This window comes from Momordica charantia (genome assembly GCF_013281855.1).
Source record: "Momordica charantia cultivar OHB3-1 chromosome 8 unlocalized genomic scaffold, Mcharantia_2.0 BLBB01000008.1, whole genome shotgun sequence".
In the NCBI taxonomy this organism is placed as follows: Eukaryota; Viridiplantae; Streptophyta; class Magnoliopsida; order Cucurbitales; family Cucurbitaceae; genus Momordica; species Momordica charantia.
In genome coordinates this window covers 9,553,412-9,577,850 of record NW_028275166.1, presented here as the reverse complement: position 1 = coordinate 9,577,850, position 24,439 = coordinate 9,553,412, and the positions used below count along the sequence as shown (strand labels likewise).

Below are 24,439 nucleotides of genomic sequence, written 5' to 3'. Positions count from 1 at the left end.
GATTGACCTTCCCACAAACTTAGACCATAGTAGCTTTTCAATCTTTGTCAAGTCACAAAGAGACTGTAATTACAAAAGAAGTTTTTGTGTTTTGTAGCCCACCAAGAGGCATTGTGTTGTACACTATGACAAAAAGAATCTTGAAAGGACTTTTTTCCTTCAAAAAGTCTGCTGTTGCGTTCTCTCAAAATCAACCAAAGTAAGGCCCGAACTGCATAATTCAATAAAATTTTGATGGAGTTAATTTTAGCAACAGGAGTAAACGTCACTTGATAATCAATTCATAGATTTGGGTAAAACCTTTAGCTACTAATCTAGCCTTGTATCTTTCAACATTACCATCAACATTACATTTTGTGGTAACACCCATTTACATCAAACTAGTTTCTTTATTATCTTTTGCAAACGCAAATACACCTATTGGAAGTAGGGTGTTCTGTTCAAGAGCAGCCTCTGTGGTTGATAGAGTTTCTAAAAACTAGGGTTTTTCCACTTTGATACCAACTAGAATTTTAGGAAGAAATAAAATTATTATATTTCTTCTATCTATTGAATCACATACTAGGATATAAGACCAAATATAAATAAGGAAAAAAATTAACTCATTAATATGGACAACGAATAATTTACGATAAATATAAAAGAAATCCAACAATAATCGCTTGTGAGGACCGAATTTACCAACGTGAGTCTACCTCCTTTGGATATAAGCTTCTCCATTTAGCAAGCTTGCTCCTAGCCTTCTCCATGACCAGATCCCAAAAAGAAAGAGAAGAAGATTTCCCCCCTAAAGGCAGACTGAGATAAGAGATAGGCGATAGTCCTCGCTGGAGCCCAGAGACAGGCATGTACTTGGTATGGTCCCCACTGCAACCTAGAGACAAGCTGACCGAGATAAGAAGACAATATTTATTAATCACAACCCGGGCATGTACTTGGTTCCTAACTCTTGGAATATTCTAAAACAAGTTGTTTCATTGATGTAAAGTGAGCTCAATATTCATTGTTTTAAACGAAAACTTATAAATAATTTTGTTCATAAACTTGATATCTCCAAGGCTTTGGCTGTATTGTTTTATAGCTGGGTTTCCTGAATTTGGGAATGTGATGGGATGTTTTGTATTCTCTTTTGTGGAAGGTATATATTTCATTCAATGAAGCCTTTCGTGCGAGTCACAGAAGCTAGCTGCAATCAATTTTCTTGTTTTGGAAATTTTCCTCATTGCATTACTGACTGCTAGATAAAAGTCTGGAATTTTTTTGCCCTAACATTTTCAGTATCAGTCCTGTTGAGGATTCTATGGTGGTAACTAACAAACTATCTGGAGAAGAGAAAAGTAATCTTCAGGTAACATCCTTGGAAATGCCTTGTGTCTCTTATCATTATACAAAACATTCTTGGAAGTGCCTAAAATATGTTATTCTTTTCTTCTCTTTTGTTTTTTAGTGTACACGTTCACTGTAATGTCCTCTTCAGATGACTTTTTGATAGTGCCACCGAAGGGTATTAGGAAATAGTAGAGATATCATTTTTGGGTTCAGTAATGTCATGCTGAAAGAGGTTTGTGTAGTACCATAATACCATAGATTTTATGACGTACACTGGGACTGGATATTCTCAGGGTGGTGCACCTTTACTGATAGAAAGGTATAAACAAAATATGAAAAAAAAACTCCCCTAATAGAAACGAAAATCAGCTCATCAAAGCACCCAAGAAAAACATTAAACACCCTCAATCAACTTGATCAATACTTTAGGATGTTTTTACTAAAAAAAATATTGTTTATTGCTGGTCTAAAGATGTTTTCGAGATAGGTGTGGTGGAAGCTATAATACTATAATAATTATAAATGTTGTTTTTGACAAACCCGAAACATAAATTTCTTATATTTGGTGACTTTTTTTCATTTTGAATAATTTTTTAGGTTTTATATCAAGAATTGTAGTATGCTTGTAGATCTGTTTAAGAATGACACAAGAATTTTCTATGAAATTGTTCTTCGAAGAATACTGCATTTGATAACTTCATATTGTGGTTTTTTGCGAGTGCTTAAGGTGGAATAAGTTATTTTGAACCCTTTAAAATTTTGGATCACTCTACAAGACGTGAATTTTTTTTAATTTTTTGGGTTCTGGAAAGATAAATTTCTTCGGAAACAGAAACCATCAACTTGTTGAATTGCTTTGAGGCTTCCATTGAGGTGAAGAAGAATGTGAGGTATCCCTCACCAAGAGTACTGTTCTATTGAGAAACAAAAGGCCAATTACAGAGCCGACCCACCTATTCGAGAGGGTGGGGAATCTCTCCTACTTTTCTGCTATACTCTTAGCACGAAATTCTCGGCCCCTCACTACTTCAGCCTTCTCACTATTTATTCACAATGATAGGTCACTACTTTCTCTCTCCTTTCCGTTACATAGTTAATTCCCTTTCTTACCCTTCCCTTTCCTGCTATAAATATTTACTATGGGAGGTCTAACATCACCCCCGTATCAACAGGCACCTTATCCTCAAGGTGAAAAAGAGGAAATTGTTGGGACTGATCTGGGATGGGTTCCCAGGTTGCATCTTCTTCGGGGAGACCTTTCCAGTTGACAAGGACCTCCGGTATGCCAGTGTCATCATTAGTGCGTGTCGCAAAGATATCTTCGGGTTCAAGAAGCCATTCAAATTCCTCCGTTAGCTGAGGTGGTAACTGAAAAGAAGCAGACCAGTTGCCCCTAGCTTTCTTCAACTGGGACACATGGAAGACCGGATGGAGGCGAGCGTCCGGTGGCAATTCCAGGCGATAAGCAACCCTTCCTACCCGTTGGAGAATTAGATAGGGCCCAAAAAACTTAGCTTTCAACTTCTCATTCCGTCGAGCAGCCACAGTTGTTTGCCTGTAGGGTCGAACCTTGAGGAAAACATAATCACCTTCTTCAAATTCTACATCCCGTCGGTGCTTATCGGCTTGCTTCTTCATGCGCTCTTGGGCCAACCTTAAATGCGTTTTGAGACGCTCCAAAGCAGTATCCTGCTCAGCCAACTGCTGGTCTAACGTGGCGTTCGCCGTCCGTTGACTGCCATAGAGGAGCGATGGGGGTGGGTTTCGACCATAGACTGCCTGAAAAGGAGTGGCACGGAGGGAGTTATGGTAGGTAGTATTATACCAATACTCAGCCAAAGATAGCCATTGCCCCCATTGTTTCGGTCGTTCACTACAGAAGCACCGTAAGTAGGACTCTAAACAGCGGTTGACAATTTCGGTCTGGCCATCTGTTTGCGGGTGGTATGCCGTACTGCGCTTGAGCTTAGTACCCTGGAGCTGGAATAATTCCGTCCAGAAGTGGCTGATTAAGATTTTATCCCTATCCGACACAATAGATCGAGGGATCCATGAAGACGCACGACTTCTCTAATAAAAACTGTGGCCACTGTTTTTGCAGTAAAAGGATGACACAGAGGGATGAAGTGATCGTACTTGCTCATCCGATCGACCACTACAAAAACCATATCATGACCAAGAGATTTGGGAAATCCTTCTACGAAATCCATGGACAAATCCTCCCAAATCTGGTCTGGTAAAGGCAGCGGTTGAAGCAGACCCGCAGGGGATAGGGATTCAGTTTTGTTCCGCTGACATGTTACACATTCTTCGACATATTTTTTAAAATCGTTTTTCATCCCTGGCCAATATAACTCCCCAGTCATGTGTTTGTAAGGGCATAAGAAACCAGAATGACCCCCTAACACTGAATCATGAAACATGTGAAGGATAGCAGGTATGAGCGTGGAGGTTTTAGAGATTACCAATCTATCCTTGTAGCGTAGTACACCCTGCTGCAGCTGGAACTTAGGTACGCTATCTGGATCGAGGGATAGTGCCGCGATGATCTGGGAAAAGCGTGCATCAGCTGCTACCTCCGCCTTTATTGTGTCGATGTCAATGACTGTGGGCGCTGAAAGAGAGGCCAATTGTGCGGTAGGTGGCATACGAGACAAGGCGTCGGCGGCCTTGTTTTCTAGACCCGGTTTATACTGGATCTCGAAGTCATAGCCTAATAGCTTGGATATCCACTTCTGATATTCTGGTGGCACAATTCATTGTTCTAGCAAATATTTGAGTGCTTGTTGATCGGTTCTAACAATAAACCGTTGCCCAAGCAAATAAGGTCGCCATCGTTGGACAGCTAAAACCACCGCCATTAATTCCCTTTCATAAATGGATTTTTCCTGGTTTTGTAAAGAAAGGGTGTGACTGAAGTAAGCCACTGGTCTTTGATTCTGCATAAGTACGGCCCCCAATCCCAAACCTAAAGCATCAGTCTCAATAACAAAGGGGATGCGAAAGTCTGGTAAGGCCAAGACCGGTAAGGTAACCATAGCGTTCTCCAACTGCTCAAAGGCATTTGTTGCCTGCTCAGACCACAGAAACGCATCCTTCTTTAGGAGCTTAGTCAACAGAGCTGCAATGGCCCCATAGTTCGCGACAAACTTTCAATAATATCAAGTCAACCCAAGGAACCCGCGAAGCTCTTTCAGTGTGGACGGAGTTGGCCATTGCAACACTGCTTGTACCTTGGATGGATTGGCCTCAACCCCACCGGCAGACACCCAATATCCTAGGTACTCAATGCGAGTCTCTGCGAAGTGACACTTTGTAAAGTTTGCGAGTAAAGAATGTTCCCTTAGAGTGTTGAAAACTACACCCAAATGATTGAAGTGTGTTGTCAAATCTGGACTGTAAACTAGGATATCGTCGAAAAAGACCAGGACGAAACGGCGAAGTAATGGCCTGAAAACATCATTCATCAACGATTGAAAAGTAGATGGGGCATTAGTCAGCCCAAACGGCATGACCAAGAACTCATAGTGCCCATCATGAGTGCGGAAAGCAGTCTTATGTACATCATCTGCAGCCATCCTAATCTGGTGATACCCTGATTTCAAGTCTATTTTCGAATAGATGGTTGATCCATGTAGCTCATCAAGCAATTCCTCCACGACTGGTATAGGAAACTTGTCCGAAATGGTTACATTGTTTAGTGCTCGATAATCCACACAGAACCTCCAGCTTCCGTTCTTCTTCTTTACTAGGATTACCGGACTTGAGAAAGGACTCACACTTGGCCGTATCACCCCTGCGTCGAGCATGTCACTGATGAGTCTCTCAATTTCTGCCTTCTAAACATGAGGGTATCTATATGGCCGCACATTCACCGGTGGTTGGCTCTCCTTTAAAGGAACTCGGTGATCAATTGCCCGGTGTGGTGGTAGTTCCATGGGATCCTGAAACAAATCAGAGTACTCCTCTAATAGCTCTTGGATTTTGGGATGAACCGTGCCATTATACGGTGGATCTCCCAGATTAGTCGCGTTCAAAGTTCTCAGCTCCACCAAGAACCCTTGGTCTTGTGGTGCCCATTTTTTTGTCAAGCGTTTTAAGGATACCTCTATCCGGGCCAAGGTTGGATCCCCTTTGATAGTTACCTTCCTTCCCCCTTGATAGAAACTTAGGGACAAAGCTGGCCAATCGGCATCCATCTTTCCCATCAGCTGTAACCATTGCATCCCTAGCACAACATCAAGGGTTCCCAAAATGGGGGAGGAAATCTTCCTTAATGGTGAGTTCTGGTAAGGAAAGAACTATACCTTTACAAATTCCTTTGCCCTTAACAGCATTTCCCGATCCCATAATCACCTCGTAATGGATTGTTTCTGTCATCGGCAATTTTAATTCCTCCGCCAAGGATAGGGAGATGAAATTGTGGGTAGCCCCACAATCGATCAGAACGATCACGTCTCGACCCTGTATGGTACCTCGAACTTTAATAGTCCCTGGCGTCGAGAATCCCACAATCGTGTTGAGTTGGCATTTCGCCATTCCATTTGCCTCTATCGGAGTACTACCCTACGTCGTCTCTGCTATTTCCTCTTCCATTTCTAACAACTCGTCGTCGTGGACTACAATCACTCGCAACTCCCGATTTTTACATCGATGGCCAACCGTGAATTTCTCCTCGCAACGGAAGCATAAGCCCTTTTCCCGCCATTTTTGATACTCCGCCTCTGTTAATTTTTTGTATGGCGTCTCCTTCTTAATCGCCTGCTCAGGGAAAGTAGGTTTACTAGTAATAGTGACAGTTCAAGTTGGAATTACCTCAGGTCCCTTAGTCGTAGAAAGCTTATTCGTGGAGTAGCTTGCATTCTGTGTTCCTGGGACGGCGGTATTTCCAGCCTCTTGGACCACCGTACTCACATCATCTATTAATTGGGCTTTTCGAATCATCTGGTCCAACCCATCGGGCTCTAAAGCCAAGACCTCAGCCCGAACCACCGGATCTAAACCATTAAGGAAGGCACTCTCCAATACTTCATCCGTCAGTTGAGGGAGAGCAGCGACCAGAGCTTCAAATTTCTATCGATATCCAGTGAACGTACCTTCTTGTTTGATGGAAAGAAGTTGAGCACATTGTCGTCCTTCTTTCGACAAACGAAACCTGATCTGCAATCGCGATTTGAGGTCGTTCCAATCCTTGAATCGAACTCGATTCTCAATATACATGTACCACGCTAAGGCGATTCCATCGAAGGTAATTACTGGTACGATCACTTTTTCAGCATCCATCAGTTTCTGAATTTCGAAATATCGCTCCGCCCTAAAAAAGCCACGATTCCAGGTCCAACCTGGCGAAGATCGGCATTTCTACCTTTTTAAAGCGATTGCGATCGTGAAACTGGTCCGCCTGACCAGTCACAGTTTCCTCTGGTTCCAGCCCCTTCCCCTTCTGGACTGATAATTCACCGGTGATCGAGGAAGACGATTGTGAATTTCCTCCTATAATCTCCGTCGTGAATGCCTTCAGCATTACATGGATACTCTCGCTTAACTTCTGTTGTTCATCAAGCTTGCGATGTAGCGACGTGATTTCCACCTTTACGTCCGCAATTTCCTTCTCCGCAGCCTCGCAACGTATTTCTAGTTCCTTCATAGTCATCGTCCTCCCAGTATCGTGATTCTCTGATACCAAGTTGTGAGGTATCCCTCACCAAGAGTACTGTTCTAATGAGAAACAAAAGGCCCAAGGGCAATTACAGAGCCGACCCACCTATTCGAGAGGGTGGGGAATCTCTCCTACTTTTCTGCTATACTCTTAGCACGAAATTCTCGCCCCTCACTACTTCAGCCTTCTCACTATTTATTCACAATGATAGGTCACTACTTTCTCTCTCCTTTCCGTAACATAGTTAATTCCCTTTCTTATCCTTCCCTTTCCTGCCATAAGTATTTACTATGGGAGGTCTAACAAAGAATCAGTGTGGTTCCGTTCCAGCTAATGTGGTCGTTCATGAATCAGTTCTCGGAAATGTGGTTGTTCAAATTTCTCCTTGATTTGATTGTGCTTCATCTAGAGTTGAAATTTTGAACATCATGGATTTTGATTGGTTTAGTAATCCATTGGATTATTTGCGAGCTATGGAAGTAAATAAAGGTGAACGGTCTCCTGATCATCCCTCCATGACTGGTAAAAAGTTGGAGTGGTTCAAGAAGTTAAGCGATTGCCGTCGGTTTTCAATTCGGCAATAACTAAGGAGGTTGTTGGTGGTGATGATATTTCATTTGTGTTGCCCAAAATTCAAATTAATTCTGATGCTTTGCATGGAGAGCAACTAATTAATTAGGTAGGCATGCATGAGGTGCCTGCCATGCATGATAAGGACCATATGGTTGGTCGGAAAAAGGAAGTTAACTCGGTGGTTGTGCATGGGGAGCACTCATTTTCAGAGAAGGTTGTTGATTCATTAAATGTTGCTTGTTTTTTGAAATAAAAAGAAGTTGAGTGTTCCAAAATTCAGTTCTGATTATCAAAAAAGAAAACAATTTCTGAGGAGAATTTTAATGAAGGCTTCTAGTTTGTCTACAGCCGAAGAAAACAAAAGGGTGAGAGAAAAGATGTTAATGCTGGTGGTGATGGAATTAATTTTATGGTACCTGAAAAAGTCATTTATTCTGGTGTCGAGCTTTCCGAAGCAGACTTAATACAATTGGACTGCTTGCTGAGCATTTAGAAGTAGCAGTTAATGGACAACTTTCAGTCTTCCCTTGCACGAAGAATTTGGCTGGCGATTGGATAAATTCTCCAATACCAAGGAGTGTTTTGGAAATAAAAACGATTTGGATAAATTGTACAAAGCGATGATAGTGGTTACAACTGCACCCCTAAATTTTCAATTGCAAAAATGGAACCTTTAATTTTTGTAAATGAAAAAATAACTCTTAATGAAAATTGCACCATTTAAATTTAAACCTTCTTTTATACTCATCCAGCTGAAAACGTTCGGCTTCATTGATGTCAAATGGGAAAATTCACTCTGGAAGTTCACATGGTGAGTAACTCGTTATCGAAAAATTTTGTCGGAAAAATTCTCTCTATCCCAATAATCCACACTATGTTCTTCTCTCCATATCCAATTTTGCCCTAATAAAACACACAATCTTCCCAAGTTCGTAACACAAATACAGGGGTTGAATTCTTGTAGTCTGTTATTAAATCTTTAGATTTATATGCATTTCAATTTTGGGTTTCTCCCAATTGCTCGCGATTGAGCTTGCAGCTAAGTTCAGACTCAGTGGCATGAACTAGTTTTGAAATCAAATTATTAGAAGTCCCTTTTCGATCTCTAAAGGCCTGTTTTTAGTTTAGAAATATTCTTGTATGATCCTGATTCTCAAATTCTTCATTGGAAGTGAGAATTTGTACGTGCATCTTCTTCTTTTCACTTCCTTGCTTCTTTTCTTGGCTCTTGAAGGTAGAAATTTGAGACCAGATCTTCAATTGTTTTTCTCTTTTCTTTATCCCCAAATTAGTTTAGTTACATGGTCTTCAGTAATGGGGTGTAATTCCTGCTTCCTTTTGAGCTACCATGGACCAAACCAGGATCTAACCATGGCCGCCACTATACATCGTCTTCTTTCCATTACGAACAGCAGGTCGAGAGATGAATGGAGTTCTCCGGCAACATCAATGGAGCCGAACAAAGAGAAGTTTTTGTATGAAATTTTCAAATACATCTATTTTTTATTTTTTATTTTTAACTGAGAGTTTAATCTTTACCATTGAGAATTTAAGGGGTGAAATTTTCTCACTTATAAATTTTTAAGGATTTAACTTTTACTACAGGGGTCTAATTTTTTTCATTTATAAAAGTTTGAGGGTTTAATTTTGAAATTTTTTTACAATTAAAAGTTTAGAGGTGCAATTGTAACAACTACCATACTTTAGGGATGGTTTGTGCATGGTGTCAACCAAATGGAGAGAAAGGACTTTATTACTCAAATCTCAATCTTACAAATGAGAACAGCCTCTTATTTATAGGCATAAGGCTTGGCATGAGCTTTACTAACCGAATAGGATCTAACCAACCAACCTAACCACAATAACTAACTGACTAACAACCAATAAACTAAAGAAAGCTATATCAGTTACATCAATGCAATTTGTCCAAACGATTTTAATGCATTGTTTCCTTGCATGGAGAATTCAGCTGAAGTTTAACATGTCTCTACAGTCCATGATGTTTAAAGAAAAATGGGTGGTGTACTTTTTTGAAATGGTATTCTGACCTAGGTTTGAAATCTTTAAGGTGCCGTGGGGGTATGATATTGGAATGATTTAGGCCATGATAATAGGTTTATGAGCCTATCCACCATTTGGTATGAGGATGCCAAACTAAATTCTCCCTTCATGTTCCTTCGACTCAACCTGATCTTTTTTTTTTTTTCTTTGAAAAAACTCTCTCTTCCTCTCTCATTGGTGAAAGATTCATCTTTTAAATTAATTAAGTTGTTTCACTTAATTGTTTTATACCACTTTATATTACAATTTATTTTGATGAATATATCTTACATTTTAATATTGTTTTTAAATAGTTAATGAATTATTATACATTTATTAAATACTATCAATCAAATGTGAAAATGGACATGTTAAAAAATTAACATTTAATATCAACTTAAAGCATTATTCTAAAGGTCAAAGGTTCAAATTCCACCTCCACTCCTTTGAACTTAAAACAAACGAATAGAATTAATTAGTGCTTAAAACAATATTGAAATTCCATTTTAACAAATCTTACCACAAATCCAAACACTTCCAAATTCTCAAGCTTCTTAAATCCATTCCATCATCCCAAACACTTCCAAATTCTCAAGCTTCTTAAATCCATTCCATCATCCCAAACACATTTTATTCCCGATCATTATATATATTAAATCTTCCAAAGACAAGTATATGATTGCCGACCACCATATTATTTCATTCCAAACTCATTCATTTGGTTCCGGGACTTTTGATTCCCCACGTTACATTCTCAATCTTCACCTTCCATGTTTACAGCCCCTGTTAGTCTTGAATCACTTTTGCTACCATATAGCCATGTCATACCAAATCATTGTTCATTAGTACAATCACATTGATATTTAAGTAATTATTTCATTAGATGAGACTTCTTAAAATTATAATAGAAAGTTTATGGATGTTATTTGAAATTTTTTAAGTTGGACTAAATATACCCAACTAACAAACTTCAGCAACAAAATTTGTAACTTTATTTATTATATAAGCTTTTAATAGAAAAGCATTTTGAAGAGTAAAAACCTCAAAATTAAAATTATGGAAAAAAATAATAAAAATAAAAAAACTTCTGTGGTATCCAAGGAAAATAAGGATGCCTTAACTTGTATTTAAAGTTGAAGGCATTTTGACACTCAGGTGCCTCTAGTTTTATGTTTAGAGTCAAATCTAAAATCGATTAAAATTTTTGAGCGGAAATCATTTAATACCATAATCTTAGTTTATCAATATATAGTCACACAAAACGGAAGTTGTCAATTCAAAATAACCCTCGAGCAAGCTTGGCTCATTGCAAATAGAGGACTGTCACTTTTTATTTGTTTTCTGTTTCTAATTATGGAAATTTAGGTTGAAGGACACTTGAAGATAAGTTCGACAATATTAACTAATAAATTAAAATGTACTTTCGGATTTTCTTCAGGTTTAGGGTTTGGTATTCAAAGATGTTATGTGCTCTTTAATGACAATATATAACGACAATTTAATGAGAGATCATTAACACCTTTACTCTGAATGTGGCAGAATATGCTCAAAGAATATGAGGATACACTTCGTAGCAACCCAAAAGATCCAACTGCTCTGAAAGTGAGTAATGTTTCCTCTGCTTTCAAGCTTCTGATAGTTAATTTGATTTCCATACTACAATTGAGTTTCTCCAGTCAGGCAGTAAGGCAAATTCATTGTGGGTGGATTTTTACAGCTTAGATAGATAGAGTCACTCCAAATTCGTAGATCCTCTAAGGAACCAGCTTGCATCCCACTGTCCAACTGGGTGCAAAAGGTCTACTACACAAAGAGGAAGGAATAGGGCACCACCTTCTAAGAAATATATTTTGAACCAAAACATTTCTTGGACTTGAGTAAAAGATATATATAGTGTAGGAATGCAAACCTTTATGTTAAGTTTAAGCTTTTGGGTTCATTGTTGGTTTAATCTTGTTTAAGATGATATCAGAATAGGAGGTTCTATGTTTGAACCCCTGTCTTAACATTCTCCCTATCTAGATTCATTTCTACTTGTTGGATCTTGTGCAAATTTTCAAAACCATACGTGAGGAGAGTGTTAAGCTTAAGTTTTTAGGTTCATTAGTGATTTAATCATGTTTAACGCTTTAGATTTGACTTTATCATTCATAGTTTATATGAAACTTTTTTTCTTAATACTTTTACTCTTAGTTTAGAGGTTGTCCAGTCTTTTGGACTGCCTACTGCATGCTATATTCTTATTGGAAATCAAAACTCTATTTCTGATTAAAATTACTTGAGATGGTTACCAGTTTTCAAGTTTTTCTATAAAGCCCGAAAGATTACTTGAGTGAAATAATGTACTTCATATTCAATGTGTGAGCGATGGAGACAATGTGAATATTCTACACTTGGGGTTCTGATAGGAATGCTGTTAGGATAGAATTATGAATATTATTATGGTATTAAGGGTATATTAGTAATTAGTTAGGGAAGTTGTTAGGAGTTTTTTTTTTTTTTTTTTTTATAATAGAGTGAGTGAGAAAAGCTTGAGGGAGGCAATTTTTAGTGTTGTTTAGGTTTGAGTGGTCTCAAAGGAGGGTCTAAGTACCTCAAATTACTTAGGGATTATTGTAGTTCTTTTATCTTTTTATCTTTCAATATATCTCAGCTTCAATTAGGTTCCTATGAAATTCTGAACATATATTAGGAGTGCATTGCAGGGTGCGGCTGTTACCTTAGCTGAATTAGGTGAATATGCTCGAGCAGCCTCTTTACTTGAAGACTTTGGGAAGGTTCCTTCTATTTTGGATTTGGAATATGTGAATTTTTTAATTGATGCTACTTTTGGGTGATAGGATTGGTCTTCAGCTTGTGCTTTTATTAGAAGCTTGAAATGATCGTTTATTATTATTATTTTTTTTTTTTGTAGGAGTTGGGTGATTCTGACATTTTCCACTTGCTTGGAGAAGTAAAATATAAACTTAAAGATTATGATGGGAGTATTGCGGCATACAAGAGCGCCACAATGGTCAGTCTTCTCTCACAAACAGGAACAGGATTTAGCAATACTACCTCTCAAGCTAACTTCCTTCAGTAAATAAATTTCTATATTTTCTTTATCCTTATGCGCACCATTAAATAATATTTCTAAAATATGTCAAAATTCCATTTGTATGTCTGTTGTTGTCGTACCTCACCTTTAATATCAGATAACAACTAGCTTTGAAACTAAGTAAATCTGTTTCCTCCAATTGTTTTTGTCCTGCATGTCAGGCATGCTTTCTAAAAGATACTACAGGATACTTGTCTTCTACGTTTCCTGAAATCCATGATCCCTTTTCCTTTGCTCTCTAATGAAGTAATAGAATAGTATGGAAGTTTGACCGTGGAAAAATGACTGTGGGCATGACCAGAGGCAGCAGTAATTTGTCTATGGCCACTTAAACTTTCTAATCTATGTTCTATGTAGAATGTAGTAAACATCTACCACTTTTTTTTTACTTGCATTCTTTTTCTGCCTAAGGCATAAGTATTAATCTAACTAGTATATCTTTGAGAACAATAATGGGGAATAGCAATATTCATGGAGATTATTGGTTAAGAAATTTTAGAGAAATGTTTATAAAACTAAAAGAAATTTTTTAATATTTTTAAATAATAATATCATAATAGTCTTCTTAAATTTGTGCCCCCAAGAGGCAGCCCAATTTGCAAAGGTTTGGGGTCTCTTAATCATATCGGTTTAGATGTCTCAAGCTCGAACCTTCTAGTGAACTTAATACCAAAATAATTTACATTTATAGGGGGGAGCAAAGCTCCGACTCCTGGTTCTCAGAAAAAAAAAATATTCTTAAATTTATTAACATACTCTTTTCTATATTCAAAGAAATAGTTAAAATGAAAATTATGTAAAGTTTGATCCTTAATAGAATATAAAAAAGAAATATCTTTCCTACTAATATATTTATGATCCTCTCAAATTTATTAACTTATTCTCTGATATATTCCAAAAGAATAGTTCAAATGAAAATTATGTAAAGTTTAATCTTTTATATGGTATAAAAAAGAGATTTCTCCTACTTATATATATATTAGATATTCAATAAATGATTTAAATCTACTCTAACCTATCAGCTTAAGTGTTTGGATTCATTGGTGGTTTGATCATGTTTAACAATATATATCTCGATAAGCAACTGATAATTACATTAAGATTGTGACTTAATGAAAAGTACATGATATACAAGAGCCCATAAAATACGTTTGATGCGCTCCAAACATGTTATTCTGCAGGTGGCTCTTACCTTAAGGAACCACAATATTACTATCTTGAATGAAAAAAATAATAACCTTTCAAAGATTAATATAGGAATAATATCTAAATTTTTATATTTATTTAATTAATTAGAAACCTTTACAAGGTAACTTAAGCATAACTGAATGGTTAAGGCATCTCTAACTCCTTTAAAAGGTCGTATAGGTTTGAATCTCCATCCCATATTCGTTCAAAAAAAAAAAATTTAAATAAAAATCTGATTTTTGATTTGTGATTGCTTAAAAATGTTGTTCATTTGTGAGGTGGACTGATAAAGCAAACATGTTAACTTGGAAAATGCAGACAATTTGTAATGAATTGTTAAAGAATCCAAGGTGTTGATAACGAAATTGTTTTATCACACCTGGTAATACCCATGCCATTATTGTTAATTCTTTCCTTGAATGTGCTTTGATTTTGGAACAGGTATCCAAAGATGTCAATTTTGAGGTTCTGCGTGGTCTTACCAATGCATATCTTGCTGCTAAGAAACCAGATGAGGTTAGTTAAGGTATTAGAAATTACAGGTTTGCAATATGAAAAACTAAAACATTACAAGAACGCCAAAAAAGAAAAGAATAAAGAATTTAAATCTAGAAGAAGTTACATTATAAGATTAATTAGAAAAAGAACTTGATAGACCGCAAAGAAGCTTGACTTTTGGCTATATCCACCCTTTCACCTCAATCTAATGATTTGCCTCCACAGGTAATTTGATTCCTTTTATTCCAAGTTACTTAAATAACAGCTTTTATAGCATTTATTCACAAAAGCTTGGCTTAAGTTTTAAGCTTCATTCCACAAAATAGCCTAAGGATGTTATCATCCGACCCATTACCAAATACCCAAGAAACATTAAATATTCTGAAAATTTGTGACTGATTGAAGGATTAAACATCTATATGGACACTTCTTTTGTAACCTATCCACTGTATTTAAGACACCCAGCTGTCTCAGCCATAATAAAATGTTAACTTTTTCTTGATCTTTATGATTCCCAAACAGCCATTTGCCACAAATAAAAGAACTACCACAAGGATCTTGGTTGAGATATCCATATATGGATTTGTTAAGTTTTTGGGTTGAGTGGTGGTTTATTCATCCTTAATATGGTATCAGAGTGGGGGTTTTCTTCTAACCCCTACGTTGTTGATTCCTTCCCATTTATAATGATTTCCACTTGTTGGGCCCACAAGTGAAAAGGGGAATGTTGAGATATCCATATATGAATTAAATTTCAGAGCGGGAGGTTCTTCTAACCCCTACATTGTTGTTTCCTTCCCATTTATAATGATTTCCACTTGTTGGGCCCACAAGTGAAAAGGGGAATGTTGAGATATCCATATATGAATTAAATTTACCCAACCTATCAGCTTAATCTTTTGGGTTTGGTTTATTCATCCAAAACAATCTTCCTTCTAAACCTTTTAGTGAATTGTCGAGGTAAGAAATATAGCTTTCCATAGTCCCAAAAACTTCTAAGCTCATCGAGTTTTATCTTCCTTCAGATTTCTTGCCATTATTCTCTAAGATCGAGTATCTAAGCCTCAAGTCTCAAAACAAATAATTTTTTTCAAACTGCCGCAAACAATTCTGGAAATTGGAATTCAAGAGGCTGATTTCCTAACCAAGATTCTTCCCAGAAATGGCTCTTCCTTCTATCCCCAATTTTAGTCACTGAAAACTTATCTAGAAGGCCCACAACTTCGAGATGCACCACCAAGAAGTCCTACAATTTTCCCTTTGTTTCTTTTTTGTTAAGTATTAAAATTACCCACCCATAAATACTAGACACCACCTTATGAGATGGTTCATTTGATTACTTCGGATATCTCCAACACCACTTTGCTAAAAGGGCTTCAATTTTTCCTCTCAAATACCAACGCACAATTCTCCACACTTTGGAAACTTGGATATTGTTTTCCAGCCTACTAAGTTTCTTAACCTTTCTTCCCCATTTCCTAAAATTAAATAAATAAGTTGTTTTCCAGCCTACTAAGACTTTTTTTTTTTTGAAGGAATGATGACGTGATATAAAGGAAGGCTAGAAACAACTGAATTACATAGAGTTTGTCTTTCTCATCTTTATAAATTCAAATTCTTCCATTTGTCCAGTTTCTTACCCACCTTTTCTTTATAAGTTCCCGAAAAACTGTCTTTTTAGGACTCCTCCTGTTACGAACATCCCAATGCAAAGCCATACTATCCAAATCTTCATTGATAATATTGACACCACTAGCTGCTGATCATCACTCACCCTCAATCCTGAAATAATTTCAAAAGTTCTAATTGCATTGAACAAGTTTTCATCAAATAGATTGTCCTCCTTGCAAAAGAAACAAGATGTCATCTACGAATTTCAAGTGGAAAACATGGACCTTGTTGTTCCCAACTAAAGAGCCTTCTATTACTCCTCCTGACATTATTTTTTCAGTTATACTACTCAAAACACCTCCAATTAGAAGGAATAAGAAATGTGAAAGAGACCTTGCCTTAAACCTCTTAAAGTGATCCATAAACTTGGTTGCCTCCTTCTAGTTTTAACCTTTTTTCTGTATAGGAAGTTTGTTGCGTGGTTGTTGTAAACTTTTGTTTCATCACTAGCATGTGTGGAAGTGCTCTAGTTCTGATTATTTTGGCTTTTGTTGTTTCAGTTATTCATAAAACAGATTTATTCCCCCACATGATGCAACTTGACATAAATGAAAGAATATCACCCCTTCTCAGCATGCATTTTGCTTGATCTACTTGTCTTAGTAGTACTCTCTCATCTGTTTACTTTGTGGAATTATTATTGCACTCCTTTGGGTGCTCTTTTTCATAATTTCTTTATAATGAGTAACCAAAATTAGACTGATCTAATTGATGCTAGTATAGTTCTTTTTCAAATCAATTGCTGGGTGGTTGTAATAGTTTGATTGTGTTGGCTCTTGGCGGTCATTGACATATTGAGCCTTCTACATCTTAAGGATATAAAGATGTTTGCATTCATGCTTGTGTTTAATTCCGTTGATGGTTTAGTGGTTACACATGCTTCCTCTCACTGCAGGCTGTTCAATTCCTTTTGGACTCCCGTGAACGTCTTAAAAGCATAAAATCAGGAAGTATGGACGAAGGCAACATGATGGAAACAAAATTATTGATAGATCCTATTCAAGTGAGTTGCTATTTAGTCTCGGTCACACCATTCTAATCCCACGCACACACAGAGGAAAAAACAAAAGGAACGTAATCTGATGTAGGAGGGAAAGGGAAGAGAGAGCAGTAGTATAGAGACAGAAAAAACAAAGTTTCCAACCTGACTAAACTGCTCAATACTCCAAAACTAAATTAACCTTACAAGTCCATGCACATTAATAAGCATTTATAAAGGTCAATCAAGAACAAGATAAGACAGCCCAAAAATTACTTCATGTTAGAAAGAAGTCAAAAGCTAAGTGTCGTACTAATTTAGGAAGATGTTTGAAAATTAATTGTACTTAGGTTTAAATCCTATTCTAGTCCCTAAGGCCTAAACTCTCACCCATTTATTTGATTTGGTTCTTATACATTCAAATATTTTACTTTGGTGCCTGAACTTTCCATAAAAACTAATTATATTTGGCAAAAATGTGGAATTTAGCAACAAAGGAGAATGTGAGACAATTATTATGTGGTACTTTTCCCAAAGGAAAGTGATGTACACAAGAAGGAAGGTTTCTTGAAGGAATGATAATGATCCCTTTATTAATGAAACCAGCAGCTATTTATAGGAGATGCTGGGCTTTTAACTACACAGTAAACTAAGTTACCTTGTGGTAACTATAAAACAAAGTAAAGAAGATTCTAAACTAAACTAATGGGCCGAAAACTAACAACTTAACTACATCAGAAAGACAAGAAAGTTGTGGATCAATGATGTTAAAGCCTTAATGTGAAATATTTTGTTGGAAAAAAATTATAGGTTGTTTAGTGAGGTTTCTAGGGATACGGTGGAGGTGGTAGAATGTTGTAAAGCTAATTGTTACTTCGTAACTTTTCACAATATCAATGAAATGAAAAATTATTGAGAAGTCCTCTTCAGAGAGAGAGAAAAATAAAATAAAAAATAAAAAATAATAATAACATTTTAATTTATCAACATTCCTTTTCTTATGGCTCTTCTCTGATTACATGTTCTTTTCATTTGTGTTCTCATTTGAAGATCTACATTCATATATTTTCATCTTGATCCTAAAAGCCCCTGCCTCCACCTGCCATCTTTTTCTATATAGAATTATGTCTTTCATTTGGCATAAAATCTTTTGCAGGTTGAGTTACTACTTGGAAAATCATACTCAGACTGGGGACATCTTGGTGATGCTATATCTGTTTATGATAAACTTATCACCAACCACCCTGATGACTTCCGTGGTTACTTAGCTAAGGTCTTCTCATCCACGTCTCTTGGTTTTACAATTTCATGGGAAGGGGGGATATGTTTATTTTTGTGACTACCGGGCACCATATGAACAAATAAATGGAGAAGAAACAATGTTGCGATGTTACTGCTTTGTTGCTTGTTAAAATCATTATCTGTTTCATTTACATTACATGAGAAATTTTAAGGGTGGAGAAGGGTGGTGGGAAACAGGTCATGTTTGCATGTAGCAAATGGGAAGTTGAATCAATTTTTGCTTTAGAGAGACATTGATGCAGTATGGCAATGAAGTATCATTGATTGCATGCAAGGAGAATTCGAATACTTGTTTTTAGAGAGTGTTGTGGGATGAATAATGTATTGGGCTATGTTAGTTTAGTTAATATTAGTTAAGTTGTTAATTTTGCGTCAATTAGTTTTATTAATTTGTTAATTAGTGATTTTAGAGGTATAATGTGTTTTCTTTGATGAATTGGTGTCAACAAAAATGTTGAGGTATATGAAGGGGTAGGAATGGAAGAAAGGTAAGTATGCTTTCTTTGAAGCTTGGTATTTGATTGCTCTCTCGCTCCTTTGGGATTTTGTATCTTTGAACAATTTTTTGTTTTTTTTCATATATCAATTAAAAGTTCATATCTTGTTAAAAAAAATTAGCTTTCTTTGATAATGATTCAACAGGGAATTATTAACAAATTAATATAACTTCCACATCAAAATCTCTTGTATCCCCTTGTAATTTTGTTGGTAGGTGTTGTATATTTCCCAACATTTAATCTTGATGGTGCACCCACCATATGGTTTGTATTTTAACCCGCTCTCCTTTAAATACACATCAGGTGGCATATCTTGTATTATGAATTTACAACAAAGAGGTATAATGAGCTTTCTTTGATGATGCTTCAACAGGGAATTATTCTGAAGGAAAATGGTAGAGCTGGAGATGCTGAGAGGATGTTCATCCAAGTGAGTATAAAGAGTGATTATGCCCACACATAATTAGGCACATTTATGTGTCGTGCTTTTTTTAACCAGACATCATAATATTCATCAGATACCAAATTCTTGCATAGTGTAAAGACTAAAGGTTCGGGAGAATCTCATTCACTCAATTCCATTCACTAAATGATATATATTGACAAGTGAACAAAGTTCATAAAGTAAGAATATAAAAGGATGATAAGAAACACATAACTAAGATGATTACAATAATACGAAATATAATGATATAAGCTCTATAATACTCCTCCTCAAGTTGGAGTATGCATGTTAATTTTGCCCAGCTAGTTTGCTCCATTTTATATTGACTCACAATACTCACTAGATAAGCTATGTTTATTCCAGTCACTATAAGGTAGTTTAGCTTTCCTAACCTCCTATGCCTTATAGGATCTTCCAACAATTTTCCTTCTTTTGTAAGCTGTAAATTAGGCTTGTCTATTATGTGGTTTTTACCTAACTTTCATGTCTCAATTAACAGTCACATACATATTTTCTCCGTGATAAAAGATTTCTTTTCTTGCTTCTTATTACCTCAATTTTCAAGAAGTATTTCAACATTCCCAAATCTTTTGTATGGAATTGACTATGAAGAAAAGTCTAGAGAGATAAGATGTTTGATATATCATTACCAGTAATAATTTTATCATCAACTTACAGAGCTAGTAAGATGACACCAGTCTTAATAAAATATGGAATGAATTCTAAAGTTTTCAATTACTTGACTGAATTTTCCAAACCACACGCATGGACTTTCCTTGAATCCATACAAAGATTTACTAAGGCAACATAATTTTTCATTTGAGGCAGTCCGGTTGGCAGAGGATTTAGGATCTCTTGGTTATACTATCTTATAGGTCTCAAGTTTGAACCTTCTGGTGAGCTTAATACCAAGAACTAGGGGTGTTCACGGGTTGGGTTGGGTCGGGTGGGGGCTGTTTTTGGGACCAACCCGAATTTTCGGGTTGGGAATTTGTGGGAACCGACGGGTTGAAAACGATGGCCAACCCAACCCAACCCAATAAATTCGGGTTGGGTTGTCGGGTTCTTCTTCTTTTTTTTAATTGATTAATTAATTTACTTTTGTTTTGTTAATAACATGGACTGAAAACAGAGAACTTTGCTAATAGTGTAGAAATTATCAATGGCTTATGTTGTCCCTTTTATTTAGGAGGCCTTGGGTGATTATTGAAGTTTTTTTGGACCAAAAACCGAGATGAGATTTTAATAGTTCAAGAGGTTTTGTTGTTAGTTGAATAAGGCGTTGAGAGAGAGAGTATACCAAAGCGGCAGCGGCGACGGCAAGAGGTGGAGATTGGAGCGGCGGCGGTGACGGCAACGGCGAGAGGTCAAGACGGGAGCAAGGCGGCGGCGGTGGCGGCAAGATTGAATCTAGAAAAGTGAAAAAATGGGAACCAAGCTTGTTGAGAGAGATGGAGGAGAGGAAGATGAAATTGAAAATGTTAAAGAAGAGAGAATCAAAGATTCAAAATGGAGAGGAAGGAATTGAAACCCTAAAATCAATGGTTGAGATTTAATGAAATGGATGGATGAGATTGAATCTAAAAAAATAAGTTTTTAATTAATAATTATTAATTTATTATATACATGTAATATTAGATTATTAGTAATACATATATATTAAAAATATATATATATAATCTCGGGCCGGGTCGGGGTTGACCCGGGATTTTCAAGGGTCAACCAGAGACCCGACCCAACCCGGTCGGGTTGGGATTTTTCCAACCCAACCCAACCCAATGTTAGATTCAACCCAACCCAACCCGGGTTGGGTTGGGTTCGTCGGGTTGTCGGGTTCCTTGAACACCCCTACTAAGAACTCTTCATATCTCCTCGGTCTGAGCCTTGGGGTGAGCGCAGGTGCCCCTGGGTATAGGAGAGCAATGCCCCGACTCTCAGTTATTCAAAAAATGTTTCCATTCTCCCTTTGAGCAACAAAATCTGGTGGTTGCTTTGTATACACTTCTTAAAGATCATCGTGTAGAAAGGCTTTTTTTTTTTATGAGAAACCAAACTTTTCATTTCAGTGGGATCGATTTATCATTACCCGTGCATCAGAAAGACATTTTTATTATCAAGCTGATGCTAGGACAATGATAGATGGATGCCAACAAGATGAATAACTTGACAGAAGCCAATTTAGCAACTGGAAAAAAAAAAGTATCAGAAGAGTCAACTCCATAAGTCTACACATAGCTTTTAGCAATAAGACGAGCTTTCAATTGGGCAACTGATCCATGAGGATTAACTTTAACGAGAAACACCCATATACAATCGATATGCTTTTTTCATGCAGGAAGCGAAACTAATTCCCAAGTACCATTGTCATCTAAGGCAATCATCTTCTCTATCATTGCAGCACGCCAACCAGAGTGTGACAAAGCTTCACAACTAGATAAAGACTCAAGGGATGCAATGAACGAAGAAGTAAGAGAGGACAAATGTTTATATGGAACAAAAGAGGAAACATGATAAGTGCAATGGCGTTTACCTTTGTAAAGAGCAATAGGAATCATTGCTCATTACTGGATCCAATGACGAAGAAGTTATTGGTATAGGGCATGTGACCGAAGGAGGTCGCTGTCAAGAATAAATTTGAGTAATAGGTGGGTGAGGAGGATTAGGCATAGGTGGAGATATATCACTAGAGGGCACTTCCTTACAAGAAGATACAATTAAATAGACAAGAAAATCATCATTGGACGCTTCCTCTCATTATTCTAAAAAATGATGAAAAGAAAGAAGTATCCTCAAAGAACATAACGTCAGGTGATACGAGATATCTATTGAGATTAGGACAATAACACCAGTACCTCTTTTGAACTCGAGAATAACCAAGAAAAATACATTTCAATAACTTAGGGGTCCAATTTTGTGAGTTGGGGGCGAACATCTTAAATGAAACAAGTACAACCAAAAGATTTAGGTTTAATAGAAAACAGATGTTGTGTTGGACATAAAGTATGATAAGATATCTCACCCTTAAGAACCAATGAAGACGTGCAATTAATTAAGAAACAAGCTGTCACAACAGCACCGGCCCAAAAATATTTTGTAAGCATGCATTTGAAACATTAAGGTCCTTCATTTTTCAAGGAGATGTCTATTTCTTTTCATTCTACTACTCATTTTCGAGATGGAGTATCAACACAAGAGAATCTTAAAGACTATCATGTTCACCTAAACTAGAACGAAGAACATTAGAGAAATATTCTTTAGCATTAGACCTTCAAGAGAAACACCAAATTGAGTTTCAATTTCAACATGAAAGTTACGAAAATGAGAAAGCAGCTCATAACGAGCTTTTATTAAATATAACCAAGTTATGCTAGAAAAATTATTGACAACAATAACAAAATACTAAAACTCACTTTTGGACTCAATAGGACAAGGACCCCAAACATCATGAACTAACTCAAATAGAGGACGAGTTGGTTTATTGACTCTAGGATACAAACTTAGATGATGAAAATTAGCAAATTGACATGACTCACAATCTAAATAGAAGACAGATTGTGAAATTGATGGGAAAACACTTCAACATTGAGATAGACTGAGGACAATCTAAGTACATATATGGTTGTAGGCATTTGTGAATCAAACGTGTAGAGACCTCTAGATTCTCGCCGTCTACCAATGGTCATCTCTGTCGTAAGATCCTGAAATAAGCAATAGAAGTGATCTCATTCACTATAGTAACATCAAGCAAAGTTGTAGATGGTGAAAGGGTATAAAATGAACTAGGATTAAGATATTGTTGTAGTCTCCATTAAATTAGGTACATTAATTTTACGATAAAGATATTGTTTGGAGTGTAAGGCGCATGCCCAGTCATGAATTTGAATTGTGAAGGGAATCTTAATAATGGCTATGTGCACTGTGCAGGCTCGATTCTTTGCTCCAGAGAATGCCAAGATGCTTGTAGACCGGTATGCTAGATGACATCGACATTCTATTTTCCATTTAGTTATATACACAACGCTCACCAGAAGTTTGGTTCAAATAAGATATATGTTGTGAAAAGCTGAATCCTAAATTGGAGCCTAGAGGAGACAAAGTATTTAATACACACAAGTATAACTTGTAATGAAACATGCAAGTTTGTAAGTATTCATATGTCTATCTGTATATTTAATACCAGTAGTTCAAATTTGAAAACGGTGAGCTCCTGAAGAAATATCACTACGGCCTATCTACCCAACTTCTGTCTAAATTTGACCCCTGCCTTTATGCATGATTAATGTAAACCCATCGTCATTGTTGAGAAAATTTATGAATTGAATTTCTACCCAGATCCAAACTTTAAAACTTATATTCAACAGCAAAAGATAATGAACATCCTCATTTGGATATACCTTTTGGATGATGCCACAATTTTAAATGAGACTAGATCAAGGACTAACACTGATCTCCTGTTTAAATTTTCAAATTCAATTTAAATAACATGTTCTAGCTCTTGAATTTTCAAATTTAATTCTGTATGATGCTATACAGAGAATTTTTCTCTATTCATTATCTTGTTTGATGTTGATTGTTTATGATTTCGTCTCGATTTATTTTTCTGTTTTTAAGTGGAAGAATTGTTTGATGAAGATGCTAAGTCTTAGTGAAGTAGGAAAAGAAAGATGCCTACACACACATTGAAGGCAAATTTGTGAAAACTCTTTCCCCAGACTTTGCAGGCTGTAAGGATACAATGGAGGTGAATGAGAAGTTTAAAGATTATCTTCGTATTTTAATAATAGTGTCAATTATTCAATATTTTTTTTTAATTGTTATTTGGTCTAGTGTTTAGAAAGTATCATCTTTTTTAATTATTCCAAAATAATCATCTATTCAACTTTTTCTAAAAGTGTCTCTATATTATTGTTGCAAACTCATTGCAAACTTTTCTGTTGATACGCACACTGTCAATCAAGTAATATGACAATGAGAAGTATCGTCCCCTCGAGGACTAATTTACACACAACAATTTTCATTAAGCAATGCAATTTAAAGAGAGAGAATGATAAGAAAAAGCTTTGATTTGAACCTAATTATAAGAGATACTAATAATAAGTAAATGCTAAGATTAAAATTGCACTATAGAGAGCTAATCCTAACAAGAATCAATGGAAACAAA

At 36.4% G+C, this 24,439-nt stretch overlaps 1 protein-coding gene across 4 annotated transcripts in view; it reads left to right on the top strand.

Moving 5' to 3' along the window:
- The window catches only part of LOC111016887 (Tetratricopeptide repeat (TPR)-like superfamily protein), a 45,889-nt gene extending 22,414 nt beyond the window's left edge, over nucleotides 1-23,475 (top strand). For 3 of the 4 annotated variants that reach the window (XM_022292441.2, XM_088127462.1, XM_088127460.1), the window contains 9 exons: nucleotides 1,279-1,348; nucleotides 11,141-11,203; nucleotides 12,307-12,378; nucleotides 12,516-12,614; nucleotides 14,328-14,402; nucleotides 16,951-17,058; nucleotides 18,191-18,307; nucleotides 19,207-19,263; nucleotides 23,203-23,475. In XM_022292441.2, the coding sequence (XP_022148133.2) occupies nucleotides 1,279-1,348; nucleotides 11,141-11,203; nucleotides 12,307-12,378; nucleotides 12,516-12,614; nucleotides 14,328-14,402; nucleotides 16,951-17,058; nucleotides 18,191-18,307; nucleotides 19,207-19,263; nucleotides 23,203-23,259 (718 nt within the window). In that variant the 3' untranslated portion in view covers nucleotides 23,260-23,475. The remainder of the gene's footprint in view (nucleotides 1-1,278; nucleotides 1,349-11,140; nucleotides 11,204-12,306; nucleotides 12,379-12,515; nucleotides 12,615-14,327; nucleotides 14,403-16,950; nucleotides 17,059-18,190; nucleotides 18,308-19,206; nucleotides 19,264-23,202) is intronic. The other variant, XM_088127461.1, reaches the window with a different exon arrangement.
- Nucleotides 23,476-24,439: the final 964 nt, after the last annotated feature.